Here is a 22,241-nt window from a genome sequence, read left to right as displayed (position 1 = left end):
GGCATCTCCTTAAATTTTTGTTTGGACAGAATTTATTATAATACTGCCAAGAAGCAGCATAAAAGGCATCTATGAGGGTAGGAACACCTACAGATTTTACGACTCTATATCTTCGTTTTCCTCTTTTTTGTATGTCCATGTGTCTGTAGATCTGACTTTTAACCATTGTTTGTCTGACTTACAATAATTGTTTATTTTTGTAAACAATTCCTGGAGATAAAGAAATCTTTTTAGATGGCTATTGTTTGTAAAATGCATGCAGAGTACTGTAATATAAACATGCGTAGACACACAATGGATTTCTTCTCTCCCTTTAAATTTGTATTTTTTTTTAGAGATAGTGAGTAATATTACACCAAGCATTGTTTGACTAAGCTTCCCAAAAGTTGATGTTTGATGTTAAATATGAATAATAATATTTTTTATGATAGTTCTAAGTCTACGTTTTTTTATGATAAATGATAAATCACTTGCTTTTGTGGGAGTCTGGAGCATAAATGCATGTTGTTTATGATCTGATTCGAAAACGTGATTGGAATAATAGATCACTTTATTTTTTATTTGTAGGGATTTGGATTAAAAGGGAGTTGCTTTTAATTTTTTGTGAGTCAGAGAAAAGAAATTTAAATGAATTAATTTATAAGATGAGGATTAATAAAAAAATATTAGAATAAATTTACTAAAATTAGTTTAGAAGATTTTTAGAGTGTAATATTAAGTTAAATTTTTATTCATTTAATTTTATAGTAATTTAACATTTTAATTTTTAATTATTTTTTTTTATTTATTTATTTTTTTTTTTAATAATTATCGTAGCTTTTCGACAAATCTTAGAAAAAATACTTATTTAAGGCAACTACAATTTAATCTAAACATTAAAAATTAAATTAAATTTCTAAAAAATAAATTCTAATTAAATTTTTAACTTTTTTGAAATTGCAAATTAAAATAAAATTATTAAAAATGCTAAAAAAAATTTAACATTTTTTTTTATTTTCTCATTATTTTTTTTTCCATTTTTTTGAAAAAAATCAGAATTATTAAATTTTTTTTTTTTAAATTTAAAAAAATCTTGAATTTTTTTTTCTATTGAATAAACACTCCTAAAAATATTTAAAAAAAAAAACAAAATAAAATTTTCTTCAACATTATTTAACTTTTCTAATATTTCTTTTGACGTTTTAGGCAAAAAAAAATGAATATTTTTTTATTTTTAAATATTTATCTTTTGTCTGAATTTTGCTTTTAAAAAAAAAATTACTAATTAGCATAATTCCGACTAAAAATATATTTTTTTGCATTTAAAAAATGGTTTTTCTTGAAATTAAAAAGAAACGGCAGGATACATTTTTAAAATGTATGCAATAAACAAAAGATTGCTCTCAAAAGTAGGCAACGAACCTTCCATCAAAATTCAAATACTCACAATCAAAGTAGGCCGTTACTTTTCAAAATCGATTTTTCTTCATAAAATATTTTAAAGATTTTTTTCTGCCCTAATTTTCAACAAAAAACTAGAAAAAAATCGAAAAAATGGACGAAGACCCTGATGACTCTCCGAAAAAACCGGCTCGTTATGTCGAAATTCCCGAATTTGACCCGGAACACAATTTAAAAAGGATTCGCGAAGTTTTCCAAGTCTCGACACGGATACAGGAATTGGTGAGATCACGAAAGCAAAGTCCTCCACAGACACCGAAAACCCAAAGTGACTCAAAAGAACAATTGGTAAGTACTTTTTTTGCTTAAAAATAATAAATTTTACATTTTTTCATATTTTTTAACTTCAGACCTTAGCCAAGGACCGTCGAGCTGATCGCCTTTCACTCATCACGTCACGCGAGCGCTACATTTTAGACATTTCTGCCGAATTGCTGAACGTCGATCCGGAAATTCTCATTGAAGGTGTTTGTGACAGCGATCGTTACATTGAAATCCTAGAAAATTTCTTCGAAAAAGACGGAATTCCTCTCATCGTCGTCGGTTATCAACTCATGCCCGCTCCTGGACCCGATTCCGGTCGATATCAGTACAAATTGCGACACGAAAAGGTCGTCAACGGCTTCGTCACGGATGGAGAAGTGCCATTGACCGAACGTTGTGTCGTCGCTTATCGTCAAAATTGCGCCAAACAACTGGAAATTGCCACGCTGCCCGATGAAGTCACAATTTTTCTGCTGGAAGTGGACAAATCTGTCTCTGTTCTGACTGGATTGAAGCAAATTTTGGGCCAAAATTCAAAAATTGGCTTGAAAAATCCCGCCTACTACGGTAATGCCAAAGAAAGTCACAAAATGGAATTTTTGCATGGAGTCAACATGTTTACGCGATTTATGACCAGTTCCGAGCAATATCTCGATCGTTCGGTAATTTTCGAAGTGCCACATGACTTGTACAAAGGACATTTGTTGGTGCCGCATCAAATTCTGGAGACTTCACGTGACAAAAATCGCGTTGCTGAAGTTGAGAAACACTTTAAACGATGGTTGACCCAAATGCGGACCGTTATTCAAGAAACAGACCAAATCAAGCAAGATCCTGCGACAGTCGGACCCTTGGATGAATTAGAGTACCGCAGAAATATTCTCGCAAAATACACCGCAATCGTGGAATTTGTCGAAACAAAGGAATTTAACAATTTCCTGACTGTCTTGAAAATGACACGTTCGAAATTGGTGCAATTATGGAAGGAAGTGGACAATTACATCACGTGCGAGATAAATCAGGCACGAGATAATGTGCGGCACGTCGAACTACTTGAACGGTTTTGGGATCCTTTGTATCGTTGCGATCCGCCGACGTTAAAGAATTACTTGCCGGGATTGATGATGGGGATAAGGAACGTTTACAAGAACTCTTCATTTTATAACAACTCGATAACGATTGTCGGACTCATCACGAAGATAACAAATCAACTAATTCTGGCGTGCTGGCAATATTTGACGGAGAAGGGAACAAAAACGATTTGGGATCAAAAGAAATCTGCGGTAATTGATAAAATGGAACATTGTAAGGAACTGAAGGAGCATTATGTGAGTGCTTATACTTACACGCTCGAACAAATGGAAGACGATCCGAACGAAGAACCATGGGAAGGGTCGTTTTCGTACATTTTTGGGAAATATGATACCTTTTTAACGAGACTTGAGATGGTAAGATTATTTAATTTAATTTGTTTTCTTATAAATTCTTTCAAAATTTATCTTTTTTGGTCAAACACAAAATTTTTTCTTATTTTAAATATTTCAACCAAATTTTTTAAAAACTTGTAATATGTACTCTTTGAAATTCTTTCTCATTTTATATAACTTTACACGAATTTTAATCGTTAATTAATATTTGTACTATTTTGAGGAGTTTTCATTATAATTTGCAAGTTAAAAAATATTTTAAATTAAAAATTGGTATTGAAATTTTAATAATTTGAATAGTATTTTTTTTTCTAATTTTTTTCAAGAGACTTTTTAGAAAAATTTTGATTTCGAAAACTTTTAGTTCCAGAAAAGTATTTTTTACGGATTTTTTCTATAAAATATTTTTTTTTTCACAAAATTATATTGAACAGGGCGAAATAATTTAATAAAATTTTAAATTAAAAATAATTTAATTTTCTCATATTTTTTCTTAAATTTTTCATGATTTTTGAACAAAGCCAAATTTTCATGTTTTAAGAAATAATAAAATTAATTTTAAAATTTTTAAATTTTCAAATAAAATGGACAGGGTTTAGAATTTTTTACAATAAATATCTAACATTTTTAAATGATTTAATTTTTTTTTTTTTTTTTAAATATGATATATAATTAAGTATTTTTAATTTTTTCTTTTTATTCATTAATTTTTTCATGAAATTTAATTGATTTTTGTTACTCTGGATGTGAAGGTCCCGCATTTTTTTCAGGAAAAATTATTAAATTGTTCTAAAATCAATATTTGAACTAAAAAAGTTTAAAGAAAATATTTTAAAAAATAAAATTACGAAACAAAAGTTGTTTAAATTAAATTATTTTTATTTAAAAAAAAATTAAAACTAAAAATTTAAAATAATTCGGAATAATTCGAAAATATAATTTTTAATAATTTTTTTTAGATAAAAACCGTCCTGGAAACGTACCTCAAATACTCAATTTTGGGTCGCATCCAAATATCTGGCATGGAAGTCTTCCACGAACGAATTTTAGCTGCTTATAAAACGATCGCTACAAAACCTTACGATCCTCTGGTAGATCCACATAAATTTTTAACGGAAGATTTTAACGTCTTCCAAAAAGAAGTCGAAGTCACGGAACTACAAATGCAGAAATTTGTCAAAGAAATGCTCTTCCCAATACCCACAAGTGAGAGTCGTTTATTGATCATGAAACGATTCGAAGCCCTAAACTTGGATTGTCTCTGCTTGGACAGACGTTATTTGGACATTGCTCAGATGTTGGAGAAGGAAATTGAGGCAGTTAAGGACATGTGAGTAAAATTTCAACGATTTTCGAATTTTTTCATGAATTTTCGTGTTTTAGTTACAACGAAAAGCGTCACGATCCGCCGCTGGGATGGAATCAATCGTCAATTATTGGTCGCATTCGATGGGCTCGCGCACTTTTTGCACGAATTAATGAGCCAATGGAAGCTTTGAAGTCCAACGATTGCGTCATTCAACACAAAAAGGCTCAATTATGTGTCAAATATTACAATTACATGTCTTCCGTGCTGCTGCATTACGAACTTTTGTATCACAAAGCTTGGTACGATTATGCCGATCAAATTCGGTCGAAGCTGGAACAACCAATTCTCGTCAAAGATCCCGACACGAATTTGCTCCAAGTGAATTTGAGTGAATATGTGCCGCAAGTCATCAAAGAGACGGAAGCGATGTGGCAGCTGGGCTTGGAAGTGCCGGAACAAGTGGGAACTCTCACATATTGCAAGCATAAAGTGCTAAATGTGGCGGAAGTGCTCAAAGAATTAATTTCGAGAAATGATAAATTACGTCGAAGTATCCCAATACAACTTTTGAACCTGATGCGGATGCAACTTTTGGCTCTGGAAAATGCTTTTGCTCCCGGATTATCAACAATCACTTGGTTATCGCAAGAAATGGAAATTTTCCTCAAAAATACCGACAAAATCCTCACCGAAACCGAATGTTTCATGAAACGCGCGAACGATATTTTACAAAATCGCATTGAAAAACAGCTCAAAGTCGTGGAAGGGATAAAACTTATTCTCGTGCCTGATGAGCCGATCGACAGCGCAAAGTTCTACGAGCTTAATAGTGACTTCCGGATGCAACAAGGACGAAAACTTGAAATTTACTCGCAATCCATTGAGAAATCTGTTATTGAATTGATCAATAGTTTCGTTGATGTCATTCAAGTTCCAGATATCGATGATCAAGGTCGTTCGAAATTCATGATTCCCATGGAAGAACTTGATGATAAGAACTGGAGGACGGAACTTCCGAAGCCTGTGGATAAATATGACTGGATTTCCTTTGAGAAAATTGGAAAAGCGGTTTCTTTTCCGGGACCGGAGGAACATGAGAGACTCCGTTTTAAGGAATATGATGGACTGAAATATGACGTGACGTTGATGCACATCGATTGTATGGAGATTTTTGCGTATTACAATCAAAAAATGATCGCGGCGTTAGTGAGATGCACAAAATCTTCGTTGGAAAAGTTGAAGGAACATTCAAGAACTTTCACGTGAGTTATTTTTCTCAAAATTTATTTTATTTTTAATTTTAATTTTAATTTTAATTTTAATTTTAATTTTAATTTTAATTTTAATTTTAATTTTAATTTTAATTTTAATTTTAATTTTAATTTTAATTTTAATTTTAATTTTAATTTTAATTTTAATTTTAATTTTAATTTTAATTTTAATTTTAATTTTAATTTTAATTTTAATTTTAATTTTAATTTTAATTTTAATTTTAATTTTAATTTTAATTTTAATTTTAATTTTAATTTTAATTTTAATTTTAATTTTAATTATAATTATAATTTTAATTTTTTTAATTTTAAATTTTAATTTTAATTTTAATTTTAATTTTAATTTTAATTTTAATTTTAATTTTAATTTTAATTTTAACCTTAATTTTAATTTTTTTTAATTTTATTTGTTTTAATATTATTTTTTTTATTTTTTAATTTTTTATAAATTTGTTTTAATTATTTATACTTTTTTTTAATTTTTTAATGATTATTTTTAATATTTTTCAGTGAAGACGAAGAATCAGAAATTCAACCAGTGCAACCGATTTTCCGCACAGATGCTTTGCTTGACATCCCTCAATGCATAATTCGTCCAGATTTGCACGAAATGAACTCCAATTACGAGAAAATTGTGAAAAATATCATTGAAGCAAGTTATTCTGTGTCAACTTGGGGACGCAAAGCCAAGACTCCGGCACGAGAACTTTTGAAAAAGCAACTTGATGAAGTGAGACATCCTAGAAATTATTTCGAAACAATTTACGATCACAAGGAAATTCGGTCGTTCCGTGGGACATTTGAGGGAGGAGTATTGGTGCTCGATCGAGAAATTAATGAATTTTTACAGAGCTTGTATGACAAATACGAATATTTGTGGCGAGAAACGCGCTTGGATGACATCAATGAGTTTCTGGCGTCAAAAGAACCGGAAGATCTTGAGCCCGATGTTTATCCAAAGTTCAAAAAGACTCCAATTGAGAGACTAACAGTCGATATTCGAGATAAATTTTATGAATTTTCTCGTAATACGGAGGAAATTGAGGCGATACCGCCTTTGAAGAACATAAAAGCGATTCAAATTGATTTGAGTAAGAATTTTTTTATAATTTTTTGTCGATTTCAGGGTCAAAAACTTAAACTTAAGAAAAAATCACTTTAAGTCAAGTTAAGTTATGTTAAGTCATTAAGTCAAAAAGAAAAAAAAATCAAAAATTTTCGAAAAAAAATTTTTTTTTTGGCAAAAATAGTCGAAAAGTATTAAGTCTTAAGCTTAAGTAAAAAAAAATTAACGCTTAAGTCAAAAACTTTTTAAAAACATAAAAATTAAGTGACTTATTCCAAAAATTAAGCTTGAGTCATACAAAATTTCACGTCAATTATTATTTTTTGTGTTTTTTGATAAAAAAATTTTTTTTTCAGCTCCCGCAATCGAAGCAATCGCCCACGAATCAAAACAGTGGAAAAACCTCCTCGCCCAAGAACTTCGCGAAAAAAACAAAAAAGTCATGGAAGAAATTTCGGAATTCATCACGGAACATGTCAAAACTCTCAACCGTAAATTACAAGATTTGGACGATGTTCGTCTTGCAATGACTTGTCTCGACCAGATCAGCAGCGTTTTCTACCAATTTGACAAAAGTATCAGCACAATTGAAGAAAATTACGCTCTTTTGTACAAATTCAACATTGAAGTCCCCTTTGAGGAAATGGAACGTGTCGAAGGCGTCCGTTACAATTTCACAAACATGATGAGTGGCGCCGAAAACGTTCATCGCACAATTTTAGCTTTACAGGAACCGTTACAAGTGGAATTAACTGAAGGCGTTGCCAAGTTCAACGAAGAAGTCGGGGAGTTTGACCGAGATTTCGACGAAAAAGGACCAATGGTGCCTGGTTTGGCGGCGAAAGAAGCAAGTGACAGGGTGAGAAAATAAATTTTTGATGATTTTCAATTTTAAAATTGATGAAAAATTTTTAGTGTCTCTTGCTCAAAGGTCGCTTCGACGAGCTATGGCGCAAATATGAGATGTACGAAAGTGGCGAAAAACTTTTTGGACTTCCAATCAACGAATATCCGATCCTCATCAAACGAAAACGCGAATTTAACTTACTGGAGAAACTCTATTCGTTGTATTTACGTGTCATGTCCGACATTGACAGCTTCTTCGAGACTTCTTGGATGAACGTTGATATCGAATTCATCAATTCCCGCATCACGCAGTTCCAAAATGGTTCGTTTTCTTTAAATTTTTCTTCAATTCTTTCAATTTTCCACTTTTAGATTGTCGTCGTTTGCCTCCCGGACTGAAAACGTGGCCCGCATTCATTGAACTCAAGAAAAAAATCGACGACTTTAGTGATTCTTGTCCACTTTTGGAGCTCATGGCGGGCGAAGGCATGAAAGATCGTCATTGGGAGCGCTTGGAAAATACGTTAAACACCAAATTAGACGTTGAATCACCTTCTTATTTATTGGGAGATGTCATGAAAGCGCCTCTGCTGCAATTCAAAGACGACATTGAGGACATTTGCGTTGGCGCCAATAAAGAAAAGGACATTGAAGCGAAACTCAAGCAAGTAATCAGCGACTGGTCCAATGTAAACATCCAATTTTCCGTTTTTAAAGGACGAGAATTGCTCATAAAAGCTCAGGAAGCGATCGAAATAATTTCGTTGCTCGAAGATAGCATCATGATCATGAATTCTCTCGCAAGTAATCGTTACAACGCCCCGTTTAAGAAGGAAATTCTACTTTGGTTATGGAAACTCGTGACAACCGGTGAAGTTTTAGAAAAATGGTTGATCGTGCAAAACTTGTGGATGTACTTGGAAGCTGTCTTCGTTGGTGGGGACATCGCAAAACAACTTCCCGCTGAGGCAAAACGCTTTTCCAACATCGACAAGATATGGCGCGATAAGATAATGATACGAGCGCATGAAATCCCGAACGTGGTAGCGGTTTGCACGGACGATGATATTGTCTCGTCATCGTTGAATTTTTTGCTGGAACAACTCGAGGCATGTCAAAAGGCTTTAACGGGATATTTGGAGTCAAAACGCTTGATTTTCCCGCGTTTCTTCTTCATTTCGGACCCAGTGATGCTGGAAATCCTCGGACAAGCCTCAAATCCAGCGGCGATCCAACCGCATCTTTTAAGCATCTTCGATGCCGTTGCTAAAGTTGAATTCGACAAGGAACGTCCCGATAAAATAATCGCTTTACTCTCGGCAAATGGCGAACGAATCCCGTTAGAAGCTGATAAACAAGTAATTTGCACTGGCGGAGTCGAAATTTGGCTCGGAAAACTATTGTTAGCGATGCAAGAGTCAATTAAGGGAATTTTAGCACAAATGGCGCAAAGTTTAAGCGATCCTGAGTTCGAATTCATCACCGGCTTCCAAAATTTTCCCGGGCAAGCAGGTTTAATTGGAGTTCAGTTACTTTGGACACGTGATTCGGAGTTTGCTTTAAGAAAAAGTCGCACCGACAAGACGATCATGAAGAAAACCAACGAAAAAACGAACAATTTATTGAACGAATTGATCGCTTTAACGGTCAAGGACTTGACAAAGCTCCAACGGATCATTTTTGAGACCATGGTGACGATCCACGTGCATCAAAGAGACATCTTCGACGATTTATATCGCTTGAAAATCCGAAATTCCAACGATTTTGAGTGGCAAAAGCAAGCGAGGTTCTATTACGAGTTCGATACTGACGATATTACCGTAAAAATTACCGACGTGGATTTTTTGTACCAAAACGAGTACCTGGGAGTCGTTGAACGTTTAGCTATTACCCCGTTAACGGATCGTTGTTACATCACCTTGGCTCAAGCGATCGGTATGTCACTCGGAGGCGCTCCTGCAGGCCCCGCTGGTACCGGAAAGACCGAAACCACCAAGGATATGGGACGAGCGCTGGGAAAATTGGTCGTTGTCTTCAATTGTTCCGATCAAATGGACTTCAGAGGCTTAGGAAGGATTTACAAAGGACTTGCGCAGTCAGGTTCCTGGGGATGCTTCGACGAATTCAACAGAATTGAGTTACCAGTGTTGTCAGTAGCGGCCCAACAAATTTATATCGTCCTCATGGCACGTCGGATGAAGAAAAAAGAGTTTATTTTCTCGGATGGCGACGTTGTCTCACTAAATCCGGAGTTTGGACTCTTTATTACGATGAATCCTGGGTATGCGGGACGTCAAGAACTCCCGGAAAACTTGAAAATTATGTTTAGATCGGTCGCTATGATGGTTCCCGATCGACAAATTATCATGCGAGTCAAATTAGCGTCATGTGGATTCATCAACAACGTCGAATTGGCGCGGAAATTCTTCGTTTTATACAAATTGTGTGAGGAACAACTCTCGAAACAAGTTCATTATGACTTTGGACTTCGAAATATTTTGTCAGTACTTCGAACGTTGGGTGCCCAGAAGCGAGCAAACCCCACTGACACTGAAGATACCATCGTGATGCGCGTTTTGCGTGACATGAATGTCTCAAAACTCGTAGATGAAGATGAGCCACTGTTCAAAAGTTTGATTGAAGATCTTTTCCGTGGCATTAAACTCAGTACAGCTACTTACAAAGAGCTTCAAAAGGCAATTTCGACCTCTTGTGACGAAATGGGACTCGTAAATCACGATGAATTTAACCTAAAAGTGGTGCAACTTTATGAAACGTCTCTCGTGCGGCATGGATTAATGACCTTAGGACCAACGGGAGCCGGAAAAACCAAAAGTATCAACGTCTTATTGCGTAGTTTCACGATTTGTGGGCAGCCGCATCGAGAAATGAGGATGAATCCGAAAGCAATTACCGCGCCACAGATGTTTGGAAGACTCGATGTTGCTACAAACGATTGGACTGACGGGATTTTCAGTACTTTGTGGCGGAGAACACTCAAAATTAAGCCTACCGAGTTTTGTTGGCTCGTACTTGATGGTCCCGTTGATGCGGTTTGGATTGAAAATTTAAATTCCGTGTTGGATGACAATAAAACGCTTACTTTGGCGAACGGCGATCGAATTGTGATGGCGCCAAATTGTAAATTAGTGTTTGAACCGGATAACGTGGATAATGCGTCGCCAGCTACCGTTAGTCGGATGGGAATGATCTTTATTTCGGCTTCGGTCATGAAATGGAGTCCGATTTTGGAGGGTTGGCTGAAGACGAGACCGAGTGAGCAGGCGGATATTTTACGGGGATTCTTCTTTAAACAAAATATTTACGATGAGCTGCATACTTTTGTTCAAACTCGGTTGAAGGCAAAGATGAAAATTATTGAAGCGATGTATATTCGGCAATGTTGCGACTTGTTGGATGGATTATTGCAAACAGACGATGATACATTTGTCTTTTCTGCTGGGCATGTCGAACGACTTTTCCTTTTTGCGCTGATGTGGTCTCTTGGAGCCGTGTTGGAATTAGAAGATCGGGATAAATTGGCGGCTTTTGTGATGGCACATCCTTCGAAAATGAGTAAGTTTTTTTTTTATTTTTTAGTTTAAAGTTTTTAATTTTCTATTTCAAGACTAAAATTAATTCAATAATCATTTTAAAGATGATTTCCATTCAAATCTCCTCGATTTTTGAAGAAATAAAAAAAAAATTTTTCATGACCGTTTTTTCGAAAAAAAAGAAAAACGGTCTTGAGATTTTTCAAGTCAAGTTTTAATCAACTTTTGTTGGATTTCAAAGCTAAAATTGAATAAATATTCATTCTAAAGATGATTTCCATCAAAATCTCCTCGATTTTTGAAGAAATAAAAAAAAAATTTTTCATGACCGGTTTTTCGAAAAAAAAGAAAAACGGTCTTGAGATTTTTCAAGTCAAGTTTTAATCAACTTTTGTTGGATTTCAAAGCTAAAATTGAATAAATATTCATTCTAAAGATGATTTCCATCAAAATCTCCTCGATTTTTGAAGAAATAAAAAAAAAATTTTTTTTTTTCATGAAAATGTTTTCGCATGAGAAGCAGTACGGTCTTGAGATTTTTCAAAGCAAGTTTTAATCAACTTTTGTTGGATTTCAAAGCTAAAATTGAATAAATATTCATTCTAAAGATGATTTCCATCAAAATCTTCTCGATTTTTGAAGAAATAAAAAAAAAAATTTTCATGACCGTTTTTTCGAAAAAAAAGAAAAACGGTCTTGAGATTTTTCAAGTCAAGTTTTAATCAACTTTTGTTGGATTTCAAAGCTAAAATTGAATAAATATTCATTCTAAAGATGATTTCCATCAAAATCTTCTCGATTTTTGAAGAAATAAAAAAAAATTTTTTCATGAAAATGTTTTCGCATGAGAAGCAGTACGGTCTTGAGATTTTTCAAGTCAAGTTTTAATCAACTTTTGTTGGATTTCAAAGCTAAAATTGAATAAATATTCATTCTAAAGATGATTTCCATCAAAATCTCCTCGATTTTTGAAGAAATAAAAAAAAATTTTTTTCATGACCGTTTTTTCGAAAAAAAAAGAAAAACGGTCTTGAGATTTTTCAAGTCAAGTTTTAATCAACTTTTGTTGGATTTCAAAGCTATCATTCAAAGATGAAAATCTTTCGATTTTTGAAGCATGTACGGTCTTGAGATTTTAAGTCAAAGCCAAAATTTAATAAATATTCAAGTTTTAATCAACTTTTTTTGAAAAATTGAATAAATATTCATTCTTTTCCATCAAAATCTTTTTTGACCGTTTTTTCGAAAAAAAAAGAAAAACGGTCTTGAGATTTTTCAAGTCAAGTCAACTTTTGTGATGGCTAAAATTGAATAAATATTCATTCTAAAGATGATTTCCATTCAAATCTCGGCGATTTTTGATGAAAAAAATTTATCACCATTTTGACACACGAATGGTGATAAATTTTTCAAGTCAATTTTCAACCCATTTTTGATCAGTTTTAAGCAGTGGCAAAGAAATTTTTCAGAATTTGAGGATAAAAAATTTTATTTGTTCTGTTTGCCTCCCCAAAAATTTTCGCCCTGCTACGCCCCTGGTTTTAAGCCTAAAATTAAAAAAAAAAATGAAAAATCTTTTCATCTAAAATAATTTCGCTTTTCTAGAATGGCCCAAACTTGAGGACGGCGAATCAATTTTCGAATTTGTCGTTTCCGAAACTGGTCAATGGGAACACTGGAATCAACGTGTCAAGGAATTCATCTACCCCGACGACTCCGTTCCCGATTATTCGAGCATTTTAGTCCCCAATGTCGATAACGTGCGAACCGCTTACTTAATTGATCTCATTGCGAAACAAGAAAAAGCCGTTTTGCTGATCGGCGAGCAAGGAACAGGAAAAACTGTCATGATCAAAACTTACACGAGTGCTTACGACCCGGAATATCATTTGTACAAAAGTTTCAATTTTTCATCCGCCACAACGCCAAATATGTTCCAACGAATTATCGAATCGTACGTGGAAAAACGCGTGGGAACGACTTACGGTCCGCCGCAACAACGAAAAATGACAGTTTTTATCGATGACATCAACATGCCGGTGATCAATGAGTGGGGAGACCAGATTACGAACGAAATTGTGCGACAACTCATGGAATGCAAGGGATTTTATTCACTCGATCGACCGGGAGACTTTTCCACGATACTCGACATTCAGTTGATGGCAGCGATGATTCATCCGGGAGGCGGTCGGAACGATATTCCGCCACGATTGAAGCGGCAATTTAATATTTTCAACTGTACCTTGCCGAGTGATCGTTCGATGGATAAAATTTTTACCGTTATTGGCACGGGATATTTCTGCGCGACACGATTTAATGCTGAAATTGTCAATTTTGTGCCGAAATTGATTCCCCTGACGCGAGTTTTGTGGCAACGAACCAAAATTAAGATGCTCCCGACACCCGCCAAGTTCCATTATGTCTTCAATTTGAGAGATTTGTCTCGCATTTGGGAAGGAATGTTGACAATTAAGGGACCAGAGTGTCAGGAAATTGAAACTTTGTTGAAATTGTGGCGACACGAGTGTCTCCGGGTCATCCACGATCGGTTCACGACCTTTGAAGATCGCGAATGGTTCGTTTCCGCCATGGATTCAGTGATGGAGCAGATGATTCCCGAGCATAAAGAGCATTTTCCAGCAGAAGATACGTACTTTGTGGATTTCTTACGCGATCCGTTAGAACCAACGGGAGAGGAAGATGAAGATGTCTCGCTTGAACCACCGAAAATTTATGAAGAGCTCCCAAGTTATGAGGAAACGACACAACGAGTGCTGATGTACATGAGTCAGTTTAACGAGCAAATAAGAGGAGCAAATATGGATCTTGTGTTTTTCCGAGATGCTTTGGTGCATTTGATCATCATTTCGAGAATTATTCGGACACCGAGGTAAGAAATTTTTCTTCGCTATGAAAGTAGGTACGTTTGAAAATGCCACAAAAAAAAAGTTTGTTTTGCTGAAAAAAAAATTTTCGTGAAATTTTATCATTTTTCTCACTTTTGACATCAAAATTTTGAAAAATTGAATCAATGAGCCATCAAAGTTTGGAAATTTAAAGAAATTTTTGAGAAAATCATAAAAATACTCACGTGAAAAAAATTTTAATGCAAAATTTCATAAATAAAACAAAATTTCTGAAAAAATGGGGCCATTCTCTTGAATTTTTTACCGCAATAATTATTAAAATTTTTGGTAAAAAAAATAAAATTTTGTTAAATTTTTTTTTTAAAAAAACTTCAAAAATATTTTTTTTTATTTTTTTTTTTTTTAATTCGACCAACAATTTTATCTGTCATTAAGGCAGCTCCAAATTTATTTTGAACTTTTTGTCCCAAAATTTTTTTTCAAAATGGGAAATAAAAAAAATAAAAAAAAAAGTTTTGAAATACTTTTTCATGCAAAATGACAAAATTTTAACAGTTTTTTGCGATTAATCAATATTTTAGTTATTTTTATGGTAAAAATATTGAGATTTGATAATTTAAAATTGATCTTAGAGTATTTCAAGTTAAAAATTTAAACAAAAAAAAAAATCAAAATAACTGTCAAAAATTTTGAAAAATATTTTTTTTGAAAAAATTTTTAAAGAAGAAAATTCATGTTAAAATACGATTTTTAATACAGGAATTTTAAAAAATTGCAATTTTTTTTTAAATTTTGGGAAATTTCTTGAAAAAATACTGAAAATCGATAAATTTTGATGAATTTATCAACTTTTTATTTTTATTTTGCCCCATTGGATTTTCGACTTTTAAAATGGGGCATGGGATAAAAAGTTCAGAAAAAATTTGGAGCGGCCTAAAGGCTAAAGTAAAAATTTTAATGAAAAAGGTCTCAATTACGAAAAATTACGAAATTTTAATTATTTTATTTTTAATTTTAGGGGAAATGCATTACTCGTCGGTGTTGGAGGTTCAGGAAAACAATCCTTAACTCGCTTGGCATCATTTATCGCTGGCTACAAATTCTACCAAATCACCCTGACTCGCTCGTACAACGTTCAAAATTTATGCGAAGACCTAAAATACATTTATCGCGTCGCCGGTCTCGAAGGCCAAGGAATTTCCTTCATTTTCACCGACAACGAAATCAAAGACGAAAGTTTCCTCGAATATTTGAACAATATTTTAAGTTCTGGCGAAATTGCAAATCTCTTTCCCAAAGACGAGCTGGATGAAATTTTGAACGAACTAATCGCCGTCATGAAAAAAGTCGATCCCAAACGCCCACCAACGCTGGATAATTTGTACGACTTTTTCATCACTCGATCTCGCGCGAATATTCACGTCGTTTTGTGTTTCTCGCCCGTTGGAGAGAAATTCCGAAATCGAGCTCTCAAGTTCCCTGGATTGATTTCCGGTTGCACGATGGATTACTTCCAAAAATGGCCGACAGAAGCTCTGATTGCCGTTTCGCAACATTTTCTGCAGAATTTCGATATTGTTTGCACACCGGAAGTGAAATCGCAAGCGATGGAAGTTATGGCGATCATTCAAGAAATTGTCTCGCAAACGTGTTCCGAGTACTACGATCGGTTTAGGCGACAAGCTCACGTCACGCCAAAATCATTTTTGTCATTTTTGGATTCTTATAAGAAATTGTACGCATCGAAGAAGGCTCATATTGACATGTTGGCGGAACGCATGCGAAATGGCTTGATTAAACTTGTGGAGGCTTCGGAAGCGGTGGATGTGCTGAAAAAAGAGCTGGAAGTAAAAAATAAAGTCATCAAAGCAATTACGGAAGAAGCGGAGAAAGTTATGATCGTGGCAGCGGCTGCCGAGGAGGCTGCGGGAAAAATCAAGGACGAGGTGATGGCGCAAAATCAAAAGTTGGAAGCACTTTTCGAGCAAATAACGCAAGAAAAGGCTGTGGCAGAGGAGATGCTTGAAGCAGCATTGCCAGCATTGCAAGAAGCACAAAAAGCCTTAAATGTAAGTTATTTTTTCAAAAAATTTTATAACCTAAACTTAAGCTTTGGTTTAACATTAAATAAAAATTAATTAATTTTTGACAAAATTTTGAAAAAAAAAAGTTAAAAATTTTTTTTTTTTAAACTTAAATTGCTTAAAAGAAATTTTAGACAAAAAAAAAATTTTAAAATAGACATAAGATTTTAAGGTCTCTCCAAATTTTTTGAACTTTTTGTCCTCAGTTTCATTTCGAAAGTCAAAAATCCAAAGGGGCAAAATAAAAAAAAAGTTGAAAATTTAATTAAAATTGACCGTTTTTTTACTATTTTTGATAATTTTTTCATTTCAAAAAAAATATTTGATAAATATTTTAGAAACTTTGTAAAAATTTTAAAATAACATGAATTTACTACTCTAAAATTTTTTTCAAAAAAATTATTTTTATAAATTATTTGACAGTTGTTTTTATGAAAAATTATTATTAAACTTTTAAAAAATAATCTTGAACAATTTTAAAATTAACAAAAAACATAAACTCAAAAATTGATTGAAATTTTGCATTTTAGGCGAAAAAATATTTCAAAACTTTATTTTTTTTTTGTCTCCCGAATTTTATTTTAAAATGGTTTAGGGGGAAAAAATTTTTTTCATTTTATGCCATATTTTTTTTTGGCAAAATTTTTTTTAAATTTTTTATATTTTTTTATTCGGCCGCTCCATTTTTTTTTTTTGAAAGTATTTAAACGTTTTTTAACGTTTTTTTTTGATTTTTACATCCTTTTTGATTTTTTTCAAAAATATTTCAAAAATTAGAGAAAAATTAAACAAAATCTTACAAAATTCAAATTTTTGAAAAAAAAATTATTTTGGTCACGTGACTTTAAAAATTTTTTCACCTGTATTTAATAGAAAACGTCTTGTTTAAGCAAATTTAACTATTCTTTGGTATATTCCATTACACTTTATGATTTTTTTATTCAAAAAAATTCCAAAAATGTAAAAATTTTAAATTTTTCAAAAGGTCTGAGTAAAGTTAACTTATTTTAAGTCCCGTTTATTTTGACTTAGTATTAACGTTAAGTCTTAAGTCGACTTATTTTTTGACTTAAAATGTTTTTCTCACAAAAAAATAAAAAAATCATAATTTTTCATTTCAGAGTTTCTCCAAAGCTGACATCGATAACTTGCGTGTCCTCCGAAATCCCTCTCCGATGATCATGACCATTATGGATGTTTGTTTAATTCTCTTCAAAGAAAAATTGGACAAAGTTACCATCGCTGAAACCGGATTTCCTCAACCTTCTGAAGCCCAAATCAAGAAAGCATGGGGCGATCGCTTCTACGAAAGGATGAAAACTTTCAATGGTGATGGCATCACCGCAGAAGATATTGACTTGATGCAACCTTACTTGCGACATCCGAAATACAACGAAAAAGACGCCGAATATTCGTGTCAAAACTTAAAAGGAGTTCTCGTGTGGACAGTTGCTATGGTCAAATTCTACAACGTCAACAAAGACGTGATTCCGTTAAAAAATAATTTAGCGATTCAAGAAAAACGCAGTCAAAAAGCCACAGAAAAGCTCGAAAAAGCCCAAAAACTCTTGGCGGAAAAGGAAGAAGAAGCAGCAGCTGCCACGCGTCAAAAACAGGAAGCTGAAGCGAAAGAAAAAGCAGCCAGAGACGAATTTAACGCGATTCAGGAGAAAATGAATCAAGCAGTTGCCTTAATTACCGGCTTGGCAGGCGAAAATGTTCGTTGGACGGAACAATCTGCGCAATTTAAGAGCGAAACGGAACGTCTCGTTGGCGACACGATGATTCTCACGGGATTTTTATCGTACACGGGTCCTTTTAATCAAGAATATCGCAATTCTTTGCTCAAAAAATGGCAAGCCGAGATCGTGAGTCGCAAAATTCCGATATCAGCGAACATCAATATCATCGACAGCTTGGTCGACAGTGCCACGATCGGAGAATGGAACTTGCAAGGACTGCCAAATGACGATCTTTCCATCCAAAATGGCATCATTGTGACACAAGCAAGTCGATTCCCGTTGCTTATCGATCCGCAATCTCAAGGAAAATTATGGATTTTGCAAAAAGAGAAGAATTTCAACTTACGAGTCACGTCGTTGAACGATAAAAACTTCCGAAATATCATCGAAGATTGCGTTTCTTTGGGATATTCGATGCTAATTGAGGATGTCGGTGAAGAACTTGACCCCGTATTGGACAACGTTTTGGAGAAAAATCACATAAAAGTCGGAAATAGTTACAAAGTGAAGGTTGGCGATAAGGAAATTGACGTAGACGACAACTTCCGCCTCTTTATAACGACAAAATTAGCAAATCCCTCATACACCCCTGAGGTTTCCGCGAGAACTTCCATCATTGACTTCACTGTTACCATGAAAGGTCTCGAGGATCAGTTGCTTGGACGAGTAATTCTCACCGAAAAACGCGAATTGGAGGCAGAAAGGACGACTTTGTTGCAAGATGTCAGCGCAAACAAGCGAAAAATGCAAGAATTGGAAGAAAATCTCTTGCATAAATTGTCAACCACTGAGGGTTCCTTGCTCGACGACATCAGTGTCATCCAAATGTTGAACGTCAGCAAACAAACATCCACCGAGGTGCAAGAAAAATTACGAATTGCCGTCGTTACCGAGAAAAAAATCAACACAGCTCGTGAAGAATATCGTCCCGTCGCCACCCGAGGCAGTGTTTTATATTTCCTCATCTGTACCATGGCTCTCGTGAATTGCATGTACCAAACTTCACTCGTTCAATTCCTCGAAAGATTCGATATTTCGATGGCCGAAAGCGAAAAAAGTCCCATTACGCAGAAACGGATCGCTTTTATCATCGAATACTTGACTTACGACATTTTCAAGTACAAGTCACGTGGTTTGTATGAAATCCACAAATTTTTGTTCGTTATCTTGATGGCTTTGAACATCGATTTGGACCGAAACGCGGTGACTCATGAGGAATTTCAAACGTTTATCAAAGGAGGAGCTGCTTTGGACATCAACACGTGTCCCCCGAAGCCCTTTAAATGGATCACGGACGTCACGTGGTTGAATTTGGTGCAACTTTCGAACCTTCGTCCGTTCTCGAGCATCTTGGAAAGTGTCACGAACAACGAAAAACAGTGGAAATTCTGGTTTGAAAAGCCCGCGCCCGAGAAGGAATTGTATCCGGGAAGTTATCATGAGCTCGATGTGTTCCGGAAGTTGTTAATAATTCGAACTTGGTGTCCCGATCGAACATTGTCGCAAAGTAGGGAGTACATTAAATCGTCTCTCGGTGCGAGATTTGCTGATCCGGTGATTGTTGACTATGATTTGTTGCTGCAGGAGTCACGTCCATTAACTCCGATCATTTGTTTCTTGTCGATGGGCTCGGATCCGACGCAAAGTATTGAGAAACTCGCCAAAATCAACGGGATGAAAGTTAGTTGCATCTCCATGGGACAAGGACAGGAAATTCATGCGAGGAAACTCATACAGGATTCCGCGGAAAATGGATCTTGGGTTTTGCTGCAAAATTGTCACTTGGGACTCGATTACATGAACGAACTTACCCTAAAAATAATGGAATTCGAGAAAGAAGGCACCGGATTTCACGAAGATTTTCGTATTTGGATCACGACTGAGGTTCACAACGATTTCCCCATCACTTTGTTGCAACTTTCGATCAAATTCACGAACGAACCGCCATCGGGAGTGAGAGCTGGATTGAAAAGAACTTACGGAACGATGGGGACAGACATGTTGGAACATAGCGAGTCACCATTTTACCTCCCACTGATCTTTGGCGTGTCATTTTTGCATACAATTGTGCAAGAAAGACGTAAATTTGGTCCGCTCGGATGGAATATTCCGTATGAATTCAACTCGGCAGATTGGTTGGCGTCGTGTTACTTCATGCAAAATCACTTGGATGACTTGGCACCGGGAAAAACGTTGAGTTGGCCTGCAATTCGTTACATGTTGGGTGAAGTTCAGTATGGAGGACGTGTCACAGATGATTATGACAAGAGATTATTGAATACATTTGCGAGATTTTACTTTAAAAATCAAATGTTTGAGGAAGGCACGGAGTTTTACACGGGATATAAAATCATGACGTACAAAAATATCGAGGAATATTTGGCGGAAATTGAACAAATGGCGGAAATTGATCCTCCGGGGGTTTATGGATTGCATTTGAATGCTGATATTACGTATCAGACTAATACAACGGACTTGATTTTGGATACGATTCTTTCGATTCAACCAAAAGGTGATTAAAAAATTTGAATTTTTGAATAAATTTCTGAACCTAAACGATTTTTAATAGAATCTAGCGGCGGAGGAGGTGAAACACGAGAACAAGTAGTCGCTAGATTAGCAAATGATATGTTATCGAAGCTGCCACCAAATTACGATCCGTTTGAGGTTCAAGAGAGATTGCGACAAATGGGACATTTGAACTCCATGAACATCTTTTTGAGGCAGGAAATTGACAGAATTCAAAAGGTTTTATTTTATTTTTTTCATAATTTTTTTCTGAAATGCAAGGGGACAAAAAAAGTTTTGAAATACTTTTTATAAAAAATTTTATTTAATAGATCTTCTTAATCCTGACTATTTAATACCTAATTTAATCAATTAAAATTGTTTAATTCTTTAATTTTAATTTAATAAATTTTTTTTAATTCAAAAAAAAAAAAATCATAAAAATTACTAGAAAATATTGTAAGACAAGAATTAAAGAAAAAAATTTCATTAAATTAAAATAGAAAAAATTGAAAATACTTAAAATTTATGAATTAAATTTTAAAAAATTGACCAATCTATATTTTTTATATATCAAAAATTTTAATTTGAAAAAAAAAACATTTTAAAATTTTTTTTATTTTTTTTTCTGAATTCTTGAATTTCAAAAGTTTGGTTTTTCCAATGGGGCATTAAAAAAAAGTTTAAATCAAAATTGATTTAATTTTTTTTTAATTTTTTTTTTTTTTAATTTTACAATTATTTTTTTTTTTTTAAATTCAAAAAAATCATAAAATTACTAGAAAATAGTTAAAGAAAGTTCAGGTCAATTTAATAGAAAACAATTGAAAATAATTTTTCGAAAATTTAAAATAAATAAAAATTGACCACTCTTGTCTTGTTTTCTATTTTTTTACACAAAAAAATGTCAAAAATTTGAATTTTGAAAAAAAGAATTATTTTGGACCTAAATTTTCACCTGGATTTTTTTTGATTTTTTTTTTTAAATAATTTTCAAATTTGAAATTTTTGAAGTTAAAAAATTATTGATTTTAAAAAATTATCAATAATAATAAGTATTTCAAAACAATTTTTTTCCAACAAAAAGTCTTAAAGCTCCCTCACTAAATTTTTTTGTTAATTTTCAGATCATCACCGTTGTCCGCATCACCTTACAAGAACTTTTACTTGCAATCGAAGGTTCCATCATCATGAACGACCAACTACGCGACGCCTTGGACAACATTTATGACGCTCGTGTGCCTTCCGTTTGGCTTCGTGGCAGTTGGACCTCATCTTCTATCGGTTTTTGGTTCACCGAACTCATCGAACGAAACAATCAATTCCGAACGTGGTGCTTCAAGGGACGTCCAAACATGTTCTGGATGACGGGCTTCTTCAATCCGCAAGGATTTCTCACTGCAATGAAGCAAGAAGTCGCTCGCTTGCATCAATGGCCTTTGGATCAAGTAGCGCTGAATAACAAAGTACTCGATATCATGGCAGAAGAATGCAAAACTCCACCAGCTGTAAGATTTTTTTTAAATTTTTAAAGTTTTATCACCAAAAAATTTATTTTTTAGGAGGGCGTTTATGTTTACGGTCTTTATCTGGATGGTGCTGGATGGAATAGAAGACGAACGCAATTAACAGAGTCCACAAACAAAGTTCTTTATACTCTGATGCCAGTTGTTTTAATTGATGCTATTCACTCCACGAGTCCAAAAAGCCCAAAATTGTACGAATGTCCGGTTTACAAGAAGAAAAATCGAACAGATTTGAATTTTATTACTCCCTTGTGGCTTAATTGTCCTCCGGATGAGACTAAAGGTCCGGATCATTGGGTTTTACGAGGTGTTGCATTATTATGTGACACGAAATAAT

The 22,241-nt window shown here is 34.1% G+C and overlaps 1 protein-coding gene across 1 annotated transcript; it reads left to right on the top strand.

Moving 5' to 3' along the window:
* The first annotated feature begins 1,533 nt into the window (after positions 1-1,533).
* On the top strand, positions 1,534-22,240 carry LOC134837405 (dynein axonemal heavy chain 8). Its single transcript, XM_063852780.1, has 14 exons — positions 1,534-1,728; positions 1,791-3,152; positions 4,091-4,461; positions 4,515-5,686; positions 6,200-6,736; positions 7,134-7,636; positions 7,693-7,945; positions 7,996-11,199; positions 12,783-14,067; positions 15,063-16,113; positions 17,250-20,382; positions 20,440-20,618; positions 21,506-21,886; positions 21,941-22,240. The coding sequence occupies exons 1-14, from the start codon at positions 1,534-1,536 to the stop codon at positions 22,238-22,240; spliced, it is 13,926 nt and encodes a 4,641-aa protein (XP_063708850.1).
* Position 22,241: the final 1 nt, after the last annotated feature.

This window comes from Culicoides brevitarsis, chromosome 1, assembly GCF_036172545.1.
Source record: "Culicoides brevitarsis isolate CSIRO-B50_1 chromosome 1, AGI_CSIRO_Cbre_v1, whole genome shotgun sequence".
NCBI classification, from domain to species: Eukaryota; Metazoa; Arthropoda; class Insecta; order Diptera; family Ceratopogonidae; genus Culicoides; species Culicoides brevitarsis.
The sequence above is the reverse complement of the archived record's forward strand: the minus strand, read 5'-3'. Positions and strand labels throughout refer to the sequence as shown.